Here is a 17,815-nt window from a genome sequence, read left to right as displayed (position 1 = left end):
TTCCGAGGAACCAAGCCGAGGGGTGTGTCCACCAAGTGGCTGTAGTTAAAGAAGAACTGAAAGAGCGAATGTAATTTCATAATTCATAATTTCATAATTTATTTATTTATTAGTAAAAATACAGATAATTGCATGTGCGTAGTATACATAAGGAGGTCACATAGTCAAAGACTATATCGGGACCTCCTGCTAAAGACACTTATGATGTTATACAATGTTTAAAGCAACAGTAGTACAGATGAGAGCGAAGAGTAATATCAAAACATGTTTATAGCATATGAGTAATAAGAACACTTGTTAACAGCAAGACGGTATTAAAAAAACGGAATAAAATTAAAAAATTAAAAAAAAAACTAAAAAAACAAAACGAAAAAAAAACAAGGAGAGTTTCAGTAAGTATTTATTATGAATGATTTTAGTTCTCTTTTAAACTGGTATACATTTTTTGCATTTTTGATGATAGGTGGTAGAGTATTCCAAAGCGATATTGCGGAAAATTCCGCAGTCTGTTTACCATAGTTAGTTCGCACTTTAGGTAGAAGAAAATTATTATTGAGCGCAAATCTAGTGTGACTATGAGCTATTAGGTCACAAGGTGAGAAGCAGATTGATGGTAGTTCCTTAGTCATATATTTGTAGAATAAAATTCCTAGATTATATTTGGTGAGTTCTGAAATGGTTAGGATGTTGTTTTCATGTAAAAGGGATTTTCCATTAGCAAAGCGTGAACTCCTTGTGATTATTCTTATGGATTGGTTCTGGATTACCTGGAGAGATGCCAAATGGGTGTTATAAGTGTTACCCCAGCATAGTATGCCGTAGTTAATATGAGAGTGAATGAATGAGTGGTATAGCGAGATTAATGTGTTATGTGTGAAGAAGGATGTGTATGCAAAGTTAACAAAAACCTGAAAGGAAAGAACCGTCGAAATGGCCTGACACTATCCCGAAGACGCAGTGGACGAACGGCAAGGTAAATGCGAGGATTTCTCAAACCAATTTCGGCGACAATGATGGTCGCCAATTATTGAAAAATGTGAACTGGCGTCGACACTTGGGAATAATGGTTCCAACGAGAAAAAAATGCACGCAGAAACACGTCTTGGTGTTGTCTAAGTATGCGTAAGCATTGTGTCACTTGCTCGCCTCCACGCAGCCTGGTGTCACTATTATCATTGTTATGAAACTTGATCTGACTAGTATGAACGATAGCGCTGCGGCGACACGAACTGCTGCGGACGGTGGCGCAAGGTGAATTTATGAGGCAAGAAAACTGCTGCAGGTGGCGGCGCCAGGAGTGCTGATGATGTTCTGATTATCATAAGCCCTTACCGCTCTTTAGCGCCTTATCCACCCGCGTAGCACCATTATCAACCGTCACCAACCGTACACCGGCCGCACGGAGCGGCCTCGCGGGCCCTATCTTGAAAGCCATTGCGATGCGGATGCACTGCGACGAGTGCTGATAGCTTCGTGCACGCTGTGTTCTCGCCGCTTAGTTCGCGCTGAAGCGAGGGGCAGCACGAATGTCAATTCGCTCGCTGCTGCGGGCCCTGTCTTGAGGGCAGCCACCTTACGTGAGGACGGACGGAGAGGCGGACGGACGGACGTATTTCCTAGTTTGGTAGGCATAGAAATGCTCGCGCATCTAGAACTCTTGTCTTTGTCTTGCCCTGTGGCTAGCTATGGAATCTTCGAGAGCAAGAGAGATAAGCGGGGGTCAGAAAGGCAGGGAGGTTAAATGTCGTTCTATACATCTCAGCTGATCGTGTTCAATCCTGTTGACACAATCGAGGTAGTCGGTCTAAGACAGTCGCTTTATAATGCGATAGCATTAATGCAGTGTTTAAGGTAACCCGTGACGCACACGCGCGCAGCTGTGGAGACGTCCCAATCATCACAAAGTCTATATATGCGCTATCGAATGCTTAGAGATAGCGGAGCCAAGTTCAGGCCTAATTCTTTTTTTTTTTTTTTTGCGTGCGTGTGCGCGTGCGTGTGTGTGTTCATATTTTTTGTATTAAAAATGTAGAGACTTCTTTTACTAATATTATCTGTCTTCACTGCCAAAGTGAAATTTCTTATTCCGTTGTGTTGAACAGTTGCGATGCGATGTCTGTGTTTCGAATGCTTTAATGCGACTGTGCATTTTGTTTTTCTCCTTCGTAGGATCCGACGAGCCGCCCATTTCATTGTTAATCTTCGTTACTTCGAGTTGTTCATCATGATCACCATAACGCTTAGTAGCATTGCCTTAGCCGCAGAAGACCCAGTGGAGGAAGACTCGACAAAAAATAGAATCTTGAACTACTTCGACTATGCGTTTACGGGGGTGTTCACTGTCGAGATGCTTCTAAAGGTAAAACTCTTCACCCGGCAATTTTTTTTTTTTTTTTTTGCACACGACGCTTCACATTTCTTTTTTTCAGATCGCCGATCAGGGCGTCATCTTTCATCCAGGAGCCTACTGCAGAGACTCCTGGAACATTTTAGATGCCATTGTTGTCATTTGCGCACTCATTGCCTTCGCATTTGCGTAAGTCTTTTCTGCTATGCGTAAGAAAGGAGCTTTTGTGGCAGCATTTTTTGCTCTGTTTTTTTTTCTACTTCAGTGTATTTAGGTAGTTTCCACAATTTCACAGCCGTGGACTTGGCGGTTGGCTGCACTTTTATAGGAATTTTGTTGCGCATGCCTGTTCTTTGCCTTGATCAGGCATAAATCAGTGAGGCCGCATTTTCATTATGCGACAGTTTGCTGGACGTGCCGCATGGCGTTCCCCTCGAGCTTTCATCTCCTTGAGCTTTTTGCTGAGAGATGAAGAGACAGAGAGAGAGAAAAATAGGGAGGCAGGTTGACAAATGCCGCGCCCGGTTGGCTACCCTTCACTTGGGGAATGGGGTGAGAAAAAGAAAGAGTCAGCGCGCACACACAGCCATAGGAAGGTTTACTTACATAATCGCCGGTGGTTGTCTCGCCTTCAAGAATTAAAATAGCGCTTTAGTGGATTTGTGCATGCATGAGCACCTCTACGAAGGTCCCAGAATTTCTTATCATGAAAATGCTCTTTCGTCAAAGTGGCTGAGATTAGCAGGAACAGAATCTCGTTAACAAATGAAAGAAGGCCAGTAACGCCAAAAGGTGCTCAATAATTTCTTTCACCACCACATGAAGTGAATGCGCCACTATAGGCTATTTAGATGAGGAGTGAATAAGAGGTCGCAGATGTGACGCGCAACCACATGCGACACAATAAAGTTGTATCGCGACGGGAGACTCCAGTTGGCAGGCGAAGTCGCAAGCAAAAGTCGAGTGAATAGAAGCGATAGTTGGTGACACCTGGTGTATTCCGTTGCCGAAGCGTAGTAATGCAGTGAGCAAAGCCGTGCGGCATCCGTTCTCGACAGCGGCATGGCCAGGCAGAGGTATTTTTGGTGAGCCAAGCGCGCAGCTTCATCTGCGCTGACGTTACCGACAATTCCGCGGTGACCCGGCAGCTATACAAATAGCAAAACGTGTCCATTGTCGACACCTTGCCGATGAAACTGCCTCATTTCATGCACTAGCTTCTCGCGAGAACCATGATACAAGGTAAGCTGTAGAGAATGTAGGTCTCCATTAGAATCGCAAAAATTGTCCATCGATTAGGTGGCTGTTAATTCACGTAACCGGCGGTATCTTGAACAGCCATAATTCCTGCTGTGGTGAATGTCGTAGGGCGAAAATTTGAACTGTGAAGAGGCCAAGCTCAGATAGTAAGCCACAGCTCCGGTAGACCTGTTAGGTGTGATAGAATCGTTCTTGTAAACATGCAACTGAAGCAACTAAAAACCTACTGACCGTAATCGCTTTCTCTTGTTTAAGGACATCATGGCCACGGGGTATTTTTCAGTGTTACTATGCTTAAGTTATGCGTGGCATGTGTCGCGGATTACGCTAGTTCTATTTTCTACTTTTCAGTCATAAACAAGTTGAACATAAGTGCGTAATTTGTCGTTATTATTATTACAGGGGAAGCTCCACAGGTCAGAACCTTAGCACCATCAAATCACTGAGGGTTCTACGAGTCTTGCGGCCACTAAAAACTATTAAACGCGTCCCCAAGCTAAAGGTAACGTGCCTTCCCATTTATTCTGCTTCTGGCGCATTTGCTGAGCGCATAGCTTTCTGTCGTTTGTTGTCTTTCCGTACTGTTTAATGCGCGTGGTAACACAACTTATGATTCTTTTTTATAGGCCGTGTTCGACTGCGTAGTCACATCCCTCAAGAATGTGTTCAACATACTCATCGTGTACATTTTGTTCCAATTTATCTTTGCTGTGATATCCGTTCAACTATTCAATGGCAAGTTTCACTATTGCACTGACGCATCCAAGCTCACGCAAAGTGAATGCAAGTACGTACCCTATTAGTTCGTGTTTTTGAACTAACATTCATAAAAGCACTGAAAGGTTAGCGAGTTCCTGCGGATTCGTTATTGAAATGTGTAGCGCGACACATGTAGATCACATGGAAAAGCAGGCACGCGTTCTCTATTCTTATGAGCATCGCTGTGTCGCACTGCGTATTTCATTGATAAACAATTCAGAAATTTCGTATTGCGCGTGTTGCTTGAAATTTTACAAAGCTTGAGCAGCGAGTCGTTTTTCATAGCCTTTCTGAGACACACATTCGTCAGCAATCAATGACCGTACCGTACTGTAAGAGTTAATCACTAATAACTGACACTATATTTCTCAAAATATAACTTTGGGGCCGCTGTCTCTGACTGAGGCGCTCTGTGGCAATGATCTAAGGAATTTGCAAGCACCCAGATGCGTTTGCATGGATCCGCAGAAAGTGTACCGAGTTCCTGGGAACAGCCCACTCAAGTTGAAAGCACAGATTAGCACAGAATACTTCTAGGCAGCGACCGCCGCACGTATGTGGCACCCTCTGAAAAAAAGTTTACAGGCCACTGCATACCGGTGATCAGAACTGCTGCTTGGTACTGAATTCGCAGAACTGTCAAAACTGATCAACAAGGCGAAAATAAGTGATATTCGAAACTATAACGTGAGAAAGACTGAAAAGCCGTAAAAAATGGACGCAGCCTGAAATCAGTGAGAAAGAAACTTGGCATAGGGCAAACCAAGATGTATGCACTGAAAGATAAGCGGGGTAACATCATCAGCAATCTCGAAGATATAGTAAAAGAAGCGGAAGAATTCTATACTGACCTGTACAATACCCAGAGGAGTCAGGATACCTCCATCAGAAACAGTAATGAACAATATACAAAAACTCCTCCTATAACTAGCGATGAGGTCAGAAGGGCCTTGCAAGACATGAAACGAGGAAGAGCGGCCGGAGAAGATGGAATAACAGTCGATTTAATCAAAGATGGAGGAAACATAATGCTAGCAAAACTGGCGCCTCTCTATATGAAGTGTCTATCGACTGCAAGGGTCCCAGAGAACTGGAAGAATGCAAACAGTATGCTAATCCACAAAAAGGGAGACGTTAAAGAACTGAAAAACTATAGGCCCACTAGCTTACTCCCAGTATTATATAAAATATTTACCAAAATAATCTCCAACAGAATAAGGGTGACACTGGACTTTAGTCAACCAAGGGAACAGGCTGGCTTCAGGAAGGGATACTTTACAATGGATCACATCCATGTCGTCAATCAGGTCATCGAGAAATCCGCAGAGTACAATAAGCCTCTCTGTATGGCTTTCGTATATTACGAAAAGGCATTTGGTTCAGTAGAGATACCAGCAGTAATAGAGGCATTACGTAATCAAGGAGTACAGAACGCTTACGTAAATACGTTGGAAACAATCTACAGAGGTTCAACAGCTACCTTAATTCTGCACAAAAAAGTAGGAAGGTACCTATAAAGAAACGGGTCAGACAGGGAGATACAATCTCTGCAATGCTATTCACTGCGTGCTTGGAAGAACTATTCAAGCTATTAAACTGGGAAGGCTTAGGAGTAAGGACCGACGGCGTATATCTCGGCAATCTTCTGTTTACCGATGACATTGCTCTGTTCAGCAACATTGCAGACGAGTTACAACAAATGATTGAGGACCTTAACAGAGAGAGTGTAAGAGTGGGGTTTAAGATTAATATGCAGAAGACAAAGATAATGATGAATAGCCGGGAAAAGGAACAAGAGTTCAGGATCGCCACCAGCCTCTAAAGTCTGCGAAGGAGTACGTTTACATGGATCTAATAATCACCGGGAACCCTGATCATTAGAAGGAAATTCATAGAAGAATAAAAATGGGTTGGATCGCATACGGCAGACATTGTCAGCTCCAGACTGGAAGCTTTCCATTATCATTGAAAAGGAAGGTGTACAATCAGTGCATTTTACCAGTGCTGATATATGGGGCAGAAACTTAGAGACTCACGAAGAAGCTTGAGAACAAATTAAGGACCGCGCAAAAGGCGATGGAACGAATATTGTTGGGCATAACGTTAACCGACAGAAAGAGAGCGGTTTGGATCAGAGAGTAAACGGGTATAGACGATATTCTAATTGACATCAAGAGAAAAAAAAGGAGCTGGGCAGGTCATGTAATGCGCCGGTTTTATAACCGGTGGACCATTGGTGTTACAGGATGGGTACCAAGAGAAGGGAAACGCAATTGAGGACAGCAGAAGACTAGGTGGAGCGGTGGAATTAGGAAATTCGCGGGCACTAGTGGGAATCGGTTGGCGCAGGACACGGGTATTGGAGATCGCAGGGAGAGGCCTTCACCCGCCGTGGTTGCTCAGTGGCTATGGTGTTGGGCTGCTGAGCACGAGGTCGCGGGATCGAATCCCGGCCACGGCGGCCGCATTTCGATGGGGGCGAAATGCGAAAACACCCGTGTACTTAGATTTAGGTGCACGTTAAAGAACCCCAGGTGGTCGAAATTTCCGGACTCCTCCACTACGGCGTGCCTCATAATCAGAAAGTGGTTTTGGCACGTAAAACCTCATAATTTTTAGGGAGAGGCCTTCGTCCTGCAGTGGACATAAAGGAGGATTATTATTATTATGACTGTTTCGCTCTGAAGCAGTGTTCTAGCATATCTTAGACTCAAGAGTGTGAAGACCATGTCCTCTATTTCTTTTGAGCTCTGGAACTTTACGGGACTCTATAGAGCCGCATGTCTTGTGGCCTGTGTGTGTATATATATATATATATATATATATATATATATATATGCCGTGGTAACGGTACGGTGGCATAGCGTACCCAACACTGAGGTGCATGCCCTTTCGCTATGCTTTCCGCCCAGGGGAGAATACTACGTGTTCAGCGACGCGGACAAGCCACCTAGGGTGGAGCGGCGTCAGTGGAAGCACCAGCCTTTTCATTACGACAACGTGATGGCGGCCATGCTGACCTTATTCACTGTGCAGACGGGCGAGGGCTGGCCACAGTGAGTAACCTGAAAACCCATTCATCGTTTACTCTAGTAGCTTGAGGCTGAGTTGTTTGAGGAAAACTGTGCGTAAAGATTGTTATTTATTGGAACTGAAGTCTCTCTATGTCCGCTAACATCACGTGTTTCCTGTGATTATGTTGACTTAAAGAAAAGAAGAGAGAGAGAATGAAGAGGAAAGGCAGGGAGGCTAACCAGATATGACTCTCCAGTTTGCTACCCTACACAGGGGATGGGGGATAGGGGTTAGAAAGATGACAGAGAGGAAAACGCAAAAAAGGAAAAAAACACACGCACACACAGAGACACACACACAAAAGGCGTTCCAGTTAAAGTCGTTCACACAGACCGGTAGATCGCAAAAAGCGCAATAGCGCTTGCACGGCCTTCTTCTGTGACGGTAGGTCCTTTCGATGTTGTAGAATTCTTTTTTCGGATAGCGGTTGGTCGTCCAGTTGGTCAAGTTCGTGGCGAAGGCATGCCCTCTGTGGACTGTACTGCGGGCAGGTACACAAAATATGGCCAATTGATTCTTCATGGCCGCAGTGGTCACAGGTTGGGGTGTCGGCCATCCCTATGCGGAATGCATAGGCTTTGGTAAAGGCGACGCCCAACCAAAGTCGATATAAAAGGCAGGCGTCTCTACGGCGAAGCTGTGATGGCGTTCGAAGACTTAGTGTGGGATCAAGTGAGTACAGTCGCGTATTTCTTAAATGTGGCTCATTCCACTGCGACGCGGTGCACTGCCGAGCAAGTAGGCGGAGCTTCCGTGCTGCGTCAGTTCTAGAAAGAGGAACTGGGACGTAGCGCTCCTCAGTATGGGCTGAGCGGGCAGCGTGATCCGCCCGTTCATTGCCGATAATCCCGCAGTGACTTGGAAGCCACTGGAAGGTTATTTCATGGCCTGCTTCACTTATATGGTGTAACGTCTCTGTAATATGGAATATTAGTTGTTCGTGCGGTCCGCGTCGTAAAGGTGACAGTAGAGACTGCAGTGCCGCCTTCGAATCGCAGAATATTGTCCACTTGTGTGGCGGTTCATCACCAATGTGATGAAGGGCAGTAAAGAGCGCTGCGAGCTCTGCTGCCGTCGATGTTGTCGCGTGGGTCGTCTTAAATTTGATTGCTGTAGCTTTCTCTGGTATGACGATTGCCGCCGCGGAGCTCCTTGGAAGGACAAATCCATCAGTGTAAATATGCGTAGAGTAGCTATACGCCGCGGTAGCTACACCGTGGTAGCTATACATGTATGGCTACCGCCGCGGTAGCTATACGCCGCGGTAGCTATAATTTAGACAAGTATGGCCTTCCTCGGTGCTTACAAAAAAGGATCGCATGGATAGATAGCTCCGTATCCATTGAAACATCCGACCGCCCACTCCTACCTCTGCGAGAGCAGAGAGGATGGCTTCATGGGTGACGTTGTCATACGCCCCTTTAACGTCGAGGAATAAAGAATCGCAGAGACGCTTACGGCATTTCTCATGTTGAATGTCGGTGACCAGGTCGACGACGTTATCGATCGATGATCGGCCGCGTCGGAAGCCCGCCATGGCCTCTGAGTAGGTGTTGTGGTACTCCAAGTACCACTCCAGGCGTCCTAGGACCATCCTCTCCATTACTTTGCCCACACAGCTCGCCAAAGCTATCGGGCGATATGATGAGAGTTCCAACGGCAACTTGCCAGGCTTCAGCAGTGGAACAAGGCGACTTGTCTTCCAGGTTGTTGGTAGCGTGCCATCAATCCAAGATGCATTGTACACCTCAAGAAGCACTCCTCTCGCTCGCTCCCCCAGGTGACACAGAGCTGGGTAGGAAATTCCGTCAGGTCCTGGCGCTGATGCACGGCCACACAAAGCTAATGCTGCCTTAAGTTCGTGGATTGAGAATGGTAGATCCATCCGGTGATCACGTGGTGGCGGACAGCTGCTCGAAGGCGATGGAATGTTGGTAGCTGTGAGTTGGCCGGATAATCTGGCGCAGTATTCCTCTGCCACGTCAATCTCAGATATCTTTTGAGAGAGTGCAAGCGCCTTGAATGGGAATCGCTGTACGGGGAGCGTCCGGAGACCGCGCACCGTTCATCATAGTTGCGATAAAGGCTTCCGTGGATCTAGCGACTCACAGAAGGCAGTCCAACGTTGCGATTCGAGCTTGTCTAACCGGCGCTGTATCTTCTTTTGCGTGCGCCTGGCGGTTCGTAAGTCGTCCATCATCTTCGTACGTTGGTATCTTCGTTCAGCACGTCGTCGGATTGCTCGAAGTCGTTCAAGTTCCACATCAAATTCATTCAGTTTCGAAGAGCATGTGAGAGTACGCATAGTGTTTTGCACCGCGCTCTTGATTGCCTCTTCCAAGTCGAAAGACGGATTGGCGTCGCAGTGTTCTTCCATAATAGACTGAAATTTAGGCCAGTCCACTCTTTGGATCGTATCCCGTATTTTGGAAGGGGACAATCCTCTGATCTTGTTGTACGTGGGGATATGGTCGCTTCCGTGCGTCTCTATGTCCGCAAACCACCCTGCACGTCTGACAAGGCTTCGTGAGACGAAAGTCATGTCAAGACAGCTGCTGTACGTGGAGCCGCGTAAGAACGTAGGACTTCCATCATTCAGCAGCCAAAGTTCATTACTGGAGGCGAAAGATACCAGAGCTCTGCCTCTTGCGTTGATCATCGGACTTCCCCAGAGTGTATGATGGGCGTTGAAATCTCCAATGATGACCCAGGGATTGGAAGTTGAGGAAAGGATGTCTCGTAGTCTTTTGTAATCAAATCGACTTGACGGAGACAGGTAGGCGCCCACAAAAGTAAAGGCCCAATTCTTTTTCCTTGCGTTTAGGCATATATATTGATTATTGTCGTTAGGTGGTACAGGCCGATGAGTGTAGGTGAGGTCACGGCAGATAAACACCAAAACCTTACTGTTTTCATAAACAGTTGACGACATAAATGATTCATATACAGAAAGCCTGCTGGTGTTCGATAAGTTCGGCTCGCAAATGACGATAATGGGAAACACATTGGCGTACACGAAGCGACGGAAATCCGAAAGGCGCGCTCTGAGTCCGCGGGCATTCCATTGAAAAATAGCTGCTTGTCGAACCTCTTCCCTAAAAGACCATGATTGTGGAGCCATGATCTACTCAAGGGTTGCAAGCACCGGACTAAGAGCGTCCAGTACTTGAAACGCACTTCTGGCAGACGGTGTGTGCATGTTGCTTAGCAACACGCGAATGGCATTCATTAAAGGCCTAATAAGTGCTATAACTTGCTCATCTGTTTTCCGCGACTCCTCGGATACAGCACCTTGTTGTACTGGGGGCGGCTTCTTCTGCGTTGTGTTCACTTGCTGGTTTTATGAGAATTGGGAGGTCTGCGTTTGGTATTTCATTGCCAATGTCAAAGATGACTCCTGTTACTGTGGCACCATTCGTTGGCACGATGGATCGGACCTTGATGTTTCCCAGCTGCGTTACATGCTGTAGTATGGTCAGCGCGCTCGGGTTCATCACATCGATTGCCAGGATGTTTCGCGTAGTGTTTATCCTGACATCCTTGATCTCGTTTGGCACGGTGTTTTCTAGATACACGGAGATTGCTTGCCTGTTGAGGACGCGCAGGTTGTCGGTAGCGTTCTGTGGCACAAACAGGATGGAGTGAGGCCATCGTTGAGGCGCTCTTTTCACAGTGTTCGAGCTGGACGCCGAAGATGAGTTGATAATTCTTCGTTTGGCCTTGCGGTACTGGACAAGTCGAAAGCTGTCTTCCGAGGACTTGTCACCTGATGCGGAGTACAGCTCTGTGTCCTCGCTACCACTCGACGTATTTCCTGGCTTCCTCGAACCGATGTCCGCGGGTGAACGGGAACTGGGAGGATCCTCTGGGTGTTGTACATCCATCACCGCGATGGAGGGGGCGGTAGACCCCACAGGTGCAGCGAGAAGTCCAGAAAAGCACAGAGACGGGCGAGAAGTGTTCCGCAAGAGAAGCACTTGCGCAAAGAAAAGAGAAGAAAAGAAGAAAACACTCACATGTATATGCCCTTTTTTGGTTCACGCATTCCCACATTTCAGATTGAATTAGAAAATGTTACTTTGCATACTATATTGCATATCTTTCGGTACGCTGATCAAGAAGTTGAATGGCACTTGCCGCTAAACAAGCTCGATGGTCGGCGCTCTTGTTCGAAGCACGTGAAGCGCGCTCCACTGCAGTGTATACCGAGGCCCGCTTGAAAGTGGCCCTCGTTTTATGCATTCTTCTGCATATATCTAAGAAGCATGTGCGCGGGCAACAATTTCCTGTGTTTGCCTTCTTGCGCGATTTTAGACTCTCTGACACAATAATATGACTTCTTCGATTCATTGATCACCTCTAATTAAGGCAAATAACGCATGCATTTGGGGTGCATGATGAGTCATTGCGACGGGGAAAGCATTATCGAATATCTAGAAGCCAGGCTGACAGTTACTGTATTACGTGCATGGCTGTTATATTAGAAAGTTTTAGAATAGGGGCCCCAAACGTTTTGGGGCCCCAAAGAAATAGCGTCGAAGCCACTGCGCATGCGCAAGACGCAAACTGCCTTTGGGTTTTGCGTTGGGAACGCTATTTCACCGATTTAGCGAGAGCCCAAATAGCGGCCCCAAAAGTTTTGCGTCGGTAAACATGGCGGCACCCATCGAAGCGACGGCTCTAACCTAGCACCAAACTGGATTCGATTCGCGGTAACGCGTGAAGTTCGCAAGCTAGGAGAAGTGACTGCGGTCATCGCTTTCTCTCAACTAGCGTGTGTTATGAAGATTGACTCATTAGACGCCGCTGATTTTGAATTCGATTGTAGATTTTATGGCTCGTAAGCCTAACACGGCTAAGCTTGGCTGGTGAAGGCTAGTAAAGTTGGTTTGCTCAAAACTAAGCGCAACTAATTGCTTGCTGCTTACAGAATAACCTCTAAATTGTAATTAAATGCGAATACACGAAAGTCAAAATTATTATTCCTGTCATAAAATGGTATATATTATTTAATTATTTCTAATAGCTTTTCTTTGACGCCGTAGTGGCGCTGTCAGCGCAAGACGCTATCCGCAAACGTCAAACCCTATTCTATAACTCTTCACTCCTACGTGCCCCAACGCTAACACCCGCAAAGCTCTTTGGGGCCCCAAACTATTGGGGCCCCTATTCTAAAACTCTCTATTGTGTTTGTGGAACATTAGCTCGCGTTGCCTGCTGCGTCTCTTATATGAGGCCGGTGTGGGCGGAGACCAGGCAGGAGAGGTTGCGCACGGTGAGCCTTAGCCACGAAAGGCAGGAAGACGCACCACAGGTGCCAGCTTCATTGACGGGCGGCTACGAGCCGCCGTAATAGTGGGCCGATTTTGTTTCAATGGACGATACGCTGGTCTGGAGTTCGAGTACTGTGAATAAATACAGTGGAATGTCGTCCATAGGATTCTGCATATTACGCTTTCCGGCATAGCACGAATGAAATTTCATGCGGTTATTGCGATCGCGTTCTCACTTTAAATTGGATAATACAACTGAAGAAGTGGGTTTTTACTGGCATGTATACGACTCGTAGCTTTATATTCTAGTGTGCTAGCATAAATTATAGTCCAATGACCCAAGAATAACGTGTTAAGCCCCAGCCACACTGAGAAAAAGCGCACGCGGCGCGCCGCCATCGGTTAAATGCTGCTGCGGCAGTTTAACCACATCGACTGGCGGTGAGCCGTTGCTGAGTTGAGTGAGGAAACGGCGGTTTCATTTTTTAACTTCCAGAACTTTTTACGGGCATTGAAAAGAAGAAAGTTCAGCGCAAATTGGCGACCTTTTTCGACGTTGCTAAATAAATGTGCTTCGAAACAACATTCATTTGGGCTAGATGGTGCATACTTGAACTAGGGAAGAACAGTGCCAACTAAGACAATCACGAGCGGGAGAACGACACAGGATGGCGCTTGTCCTGTGTCATTCTCCCCTCATGATTTTCCTAATTGGCGCTATTCTTTCCTGGTTCAAATAAAAGTGCAGTGGCTGCGATTCGTGCGGCGGTGAGTGATGGTGCTCCGCATAATGTGTTATTCGGAGCAGTATCACATAAACATGTGCCATTGAGTTTGTCATTGAATACGCCTATTTTCATACTTTTCGTAGGTTTCTCCGGATAACACGATTATTGGATGTTACGTTTGATTTTCCGGTTGCCGCGAAGGTAATCAACGAGATTGCAGTGTATGCTGTTTATGAATATAAAAATGATAAGACGTCGTTTCCCAGGTCTGTGTCAAACCACTTCACTTGTAAGAAAGGCTTACCAAAACCTGCCCAAGATACTGGTAACAGAGATGGAGAAGCTAGATAGACGGAGATGCTCGCAATAATGAGAAGTTGGAGATGCTATAGCATGGCTGGTAGCCTTGCATGCTACTCTAGGTGTTGAATGAGAAAAATGGAACTACGGCGAACAGCTGAACTAATTGTAAACACGGTGTGAAATTAGGTAGTCGGTGTTCTTTGCATCGTCTGGACAACACCGCCTTGTGGACTCCACCACCGCCTTGTTCTACAGAAATAAAGAACGTGGTTAGTACAATTTATCGGCAGAAATAATGTAATAAAGTTAAGAAAGCTGGATTGTGAATATGGACGCCTTCCCATTTCGTTGTCAAACGCGCGCGCTAAGCTTACGCACCAGGGTGCGGCAGTCAGAAAGTTTCGCAATTATAAGCCAAGTGTTCAAAAAGGCAGCGCCCAGCAAGCTTTATTATAACAGTTTTCTTCTCGAAAAGCAGTTTTGCAGCCCGCCTGTTTCTAAATGTTTACTTATAACGGGAGCGTTATGTAGCCTCTCCCAGTAGCTTCTGACGAGTTCGCTGTTCTCTTCTGCAGAGTGCTTCAGAACTCGATGGACTCCACGGACGAGGGCAAGGGGCCCCTGCCTAGATACCGAATTGAGATGTCCATTTTCTACGTCGTCTTCTTCATCGTGTTCCCTTTCTTCTTTGTAAATATCTTCGTAGCGCTCATCATCATCACTTTTCAAGAGCAGGGTGAGAAAGAGCTCGAAGAAGGCGAGCTTGACAAAAACCAGGTAAGCTATCTTGGTTTCTCTCAGTGAAAGTCAATAGAGTTAAACGCCTTTATTACAAATTGCTCGGTACCTCCGAAATTCTTCGTTATACAGATCACTTCGTTGTAAAGATCGCGCACTTAAGCATTCCAAGCATGTTCAACAAGAGATAACCTTTATTTAACATGCATTCAAGAAAGTTGGCGAGATAAGTCACTAATATTTTATGTACACTTCGTCTAAGGGACTGTGCGACTGTAACCGAACTTAATGCGCAGAAGGTCAAGGTACGCTCCGCGGCGAAACGTGGGAGCTACGCAAGATAAAGCTGCAGATTGTCGCTATTGCGTCCCTTGCCATAAAAATTATCACTTTGTTTACAGACTGTTTATCACTGTCGCCTTCGTTGAGATAATATGGCTAATAATATAATATGGTCGCCTAATATAGCTTTGAAGACATCGTCGGTCATCAGTTACGGTAGAGTGAGGGATGGAAAGGTTAACCAGACGGCACGTCCGGTTTGCTGCCCTGCACTGGGGGATGGGGTTGAAAAGAGATAAAGAACGGAAGAAAGAGAGCAGCAGCAGTCGCGCACACACTCCAAGGAACGCACCAAGTCTACAAACAGTCGCAGAGACCTGTCGTCTTGAAGTACTGTAACAACGCCTTCGTTGCTTTCTGAGCCAGCGACGCGCACCGCCATGGTCCAAGAATGTTGACTTCTGAAAACGGTCTTGAGTCTAGTCAGTTTAATGTTGTCCGGAGAGGGCGGTGCTGGACGTCATAACGAGAACAAAAGCATAGGAGGTGTTCAATATTTGCTTCGATACTGCAGAAGTTGCATGTAGGTGTGTCAGATATTCAAATGCAGAACGAATATGCTTTCGGTTATGCAACCCCGATCTAGAGGCGGCATTACAACGTTGCATTAGAGCATGGAATTCTTGATGACAGTTGCAGCTTTAGCGAAAGATTAAGTTTATGTAGGAGACACTTTAGGGAACTAGGAGACGGCCAATAATCGTACGTGGTAGTCTGAGCCAGGAAATTAATTCTCCTTACAGCGAGCGTTCTTCATAATGAGATCGCAACCACATGGGTTTCTTCATGGGCGGACGGGCCGTTTCACCGGCGAAGTCATTACTAGTATACTCGTATCTCATGACTGCCACTGAATTATTATGTCGCCTTCTTTCTCACGAGTTTGATGGTGATCATTTCTTATATCCTGCAGCAGTTGCTCGTGATTCTGTGGCGTAGGGCAAATTGCAAACCCTGACGGGCTGCCTTTGAATAGCAAAATATGAACCATTTGCGTGGTCTCTCTTGTAGGACATGTACTGCAGCACGCATAGCAGCAAGCTTTACCGCCGTAGATGTTATATGCAACAATTTCAATTTCATTGTGACTAGCATAGCCGGAATGACAAAGGCACCTGTTGACCTGGTAAATGCGATCGACCTATCAGTATAGACGTGCATTCGGTCCCCCAATGTTTCATTTTGCAGGCGAAGTGCCTTTCCTTCTGAGTTGTTGATAAATTCAACTTCGCCTGCTATCTGCTAGCCGCCTGGTTAGCTCAGATGGTAGAGCGGCTGCCCCAGAAAGGCGGTGGTTCGGGGTTCGAGTCCCGGACCAGGACTAATTTTTCCTCAACTGCGAAGCTTTAATTTCGAGGAACCCGTATGGGTTTCTTTTGTAGCACTTAGCTACGTTTGGGTGGATGTCTTATTTCCCTTTTAATAATTACTCCTCTCAATCTTGCGGGTTTCCGCAGAACTATTGCGAGAAACTCCTCCTATAACTAGAGATGAGGTCAGAAGTGCCTTGCAAGACATGAAACGGGAAAAAGCGGCAAGAGAAGATGGAATAACAGTCGATTTAATCAAAGATGGAGGAGACATAATGCTAGCAAAACTGGCGCCTCTCTATACGAAGTGTCTATCGACTGCAAGGGTCCCAGAGAACTGGAAGAATGCAAACATTATACTAATCCACAAAAAGGGAGACGTTAAAGAACTGAAAAATTATTGGCCCATTAGCTTACTCCCAGTATTATATAAACTATTTACCACAATAATCTCCAATAGAATAAGGGCAACACTGGACTTAATCAACCAAGGGAAGAATGGCTTCAGGAAGGGATACTCTACAATGCATCACATCCATGTCATTAACCGGCTTATCGAGAAATCCGCAGAGTACAGTAAGCCTCTCTATATGGTTTTATAGATTACGAAAAAGCATTTGGCTCAGTAGAGATACCAGCAGCCATAGAGGCATTGCGTAATCAAGGAGTACAGAGCGCTTACGTAAATACCCTAGAAAATATCCACAGAGATTCCACAGCCACCTTAATTCTACACAAGAAAAGTAGGAAGATACCTATAAAGAAAGGGGTCAGAGAAGGAGACACAATCTCTCCAATGCTATTCACTGCGTGCTTGGAAGAATTCAAGCTATTAAACTGGGAAGGCTTAGGAGTAAGGATCGACGGCAAATACCTCAGCAACCTTTGGTTTGCGGATGACATTGTACTATTCAGCAACACTGCCGACGAGTTACAACAAATGATTGAGGACCTTAACAGAGAGAGTGTAAGAGTGGGGTTGACGATTAATAAGCAGAACACAAAGATAATGTAAATAACCGGACAAGTTCAGGATCGCAAGTCAGCCTCTAGAGTCTGTGAAGGAGTGCGTTTACCTAGGTCAGCTAATCACAGGGAACCCTCACCATGAGGAGGAAATTCACAGGAGAATAAAAATGGGTTGGATCGCATACGGCAGTCATCGTTAGCGCCTGACTGGTAGCTTACCGTTATCATTGAAAAGGAAGGTGTACAATCAGTGCATTTCACCGGTGCTGACATATGGGACAGAGACTTCGAGACTGACAAAGAAGCTTGAGAACAAGTTAAGGACCCCGCAAAGAGCGATAGAACGAAGAATGCTACGCATAACTTTGGTGGTGGTGGTGGTGGTGGTGGTGGTGGTGGTGGTGGTGATGATGATGATGATGATGATGATGATGATTCATTCAATTGCATCAGCGTCGTTTGTTTTATTCTTGGGTGGTCGGCCTTCTTAGTTATCCCCGGAATAATAAGGTACACCTGTGGCTGCGGGAGACACCACAAGGGAGTTGAAGACTTCGCTGCTGGTGTATTCTCTGACGGAATACTGTCTTGATGAATTGCAACAGCTTGGAAAATGTTACTCGAAGTCTTTGTGAGAGCAAGATGGCCGACTGGTGAGCGCGAATGCGAGAAATGTGTCGAATGCGCCCTGAGACAATCAACATTGATACA

At 46.0% G+C, this 17,815-nt stretch overlaps 1 protein-coding gene and 1 long non-coding RNA gene across 6 annotated transcripts in view; one reads left to right on the top strand and one right to left on the bottom strand.

Moving 5' to 3' along the window:
* The window catches only part of LOC142558321 (uncharacterized), a 121,661-nt gene that overhangs the window by 9,642 nt on the left and 94,204 nt on the right, over nucleotides 1–17,815 (bottom strand). The window lies entirely within an intron of this gene.
* The window catches only part of cac (calcium voltage-gated channel subunit cacophony), a 564,571-nt gene that overhangs the window by 492,467 nt on the left and 54,289 nt on the right, over nucleotides 1–17,815 (top strand). For all 5 annotated transcript variants that reach the window (XM_075670414.1, XM_075670406.1, XM_075670418.1 and 2 more), the window contains 6 exons: nucleotides 2,170–2,359; nucleotides 2,430–2,536; nucleotides 4,010–4,109; nucleotides 4,234–4,394; nucleotides 7,279–7,422; nucleotides 14,321–14,522. In XM_075670414.1, coding sequence (XP_075526529.1) covers nucleotides 2,170–2,359; nucleotides 2,430–2,536; nucleotides 4,010–4,109; nucleotides 4,234–4,394; nucleotides 7,279–7,422; nucleotides 14,321–14,522 — 904 coding nt within the window. The remainder of the gene's footprint in view (nucleotides 1–2,169; nucleotides 2,360–2,429; nucleotides 2,537–4,009; nucleotides 4,110–4,233; nucleotides 4,395–7,278; nucleotides 7,423–14,320; nucleotides 14,523–17,815) is intronic.

The sequence above is a fragment of the Dermacentor variabilis genome, chromosome 1, assembly GCF_050947875.1.
Source record: "Dermacentor variabilis isolate Ectoservices chromosome 1, ASM5094787v1, whole genome shotgun sequence".
Taxonomy (NCBI): domain Eukaryota; kingdom Metazoa; phylum Arthropoda; class Arachnida; order Ixodida; family Ixodidae; genus Dermacentor; species Dermacentor variabilis.
This window is presented reverse-complemented; position numbering and strand designations above follow the sequence as displayed.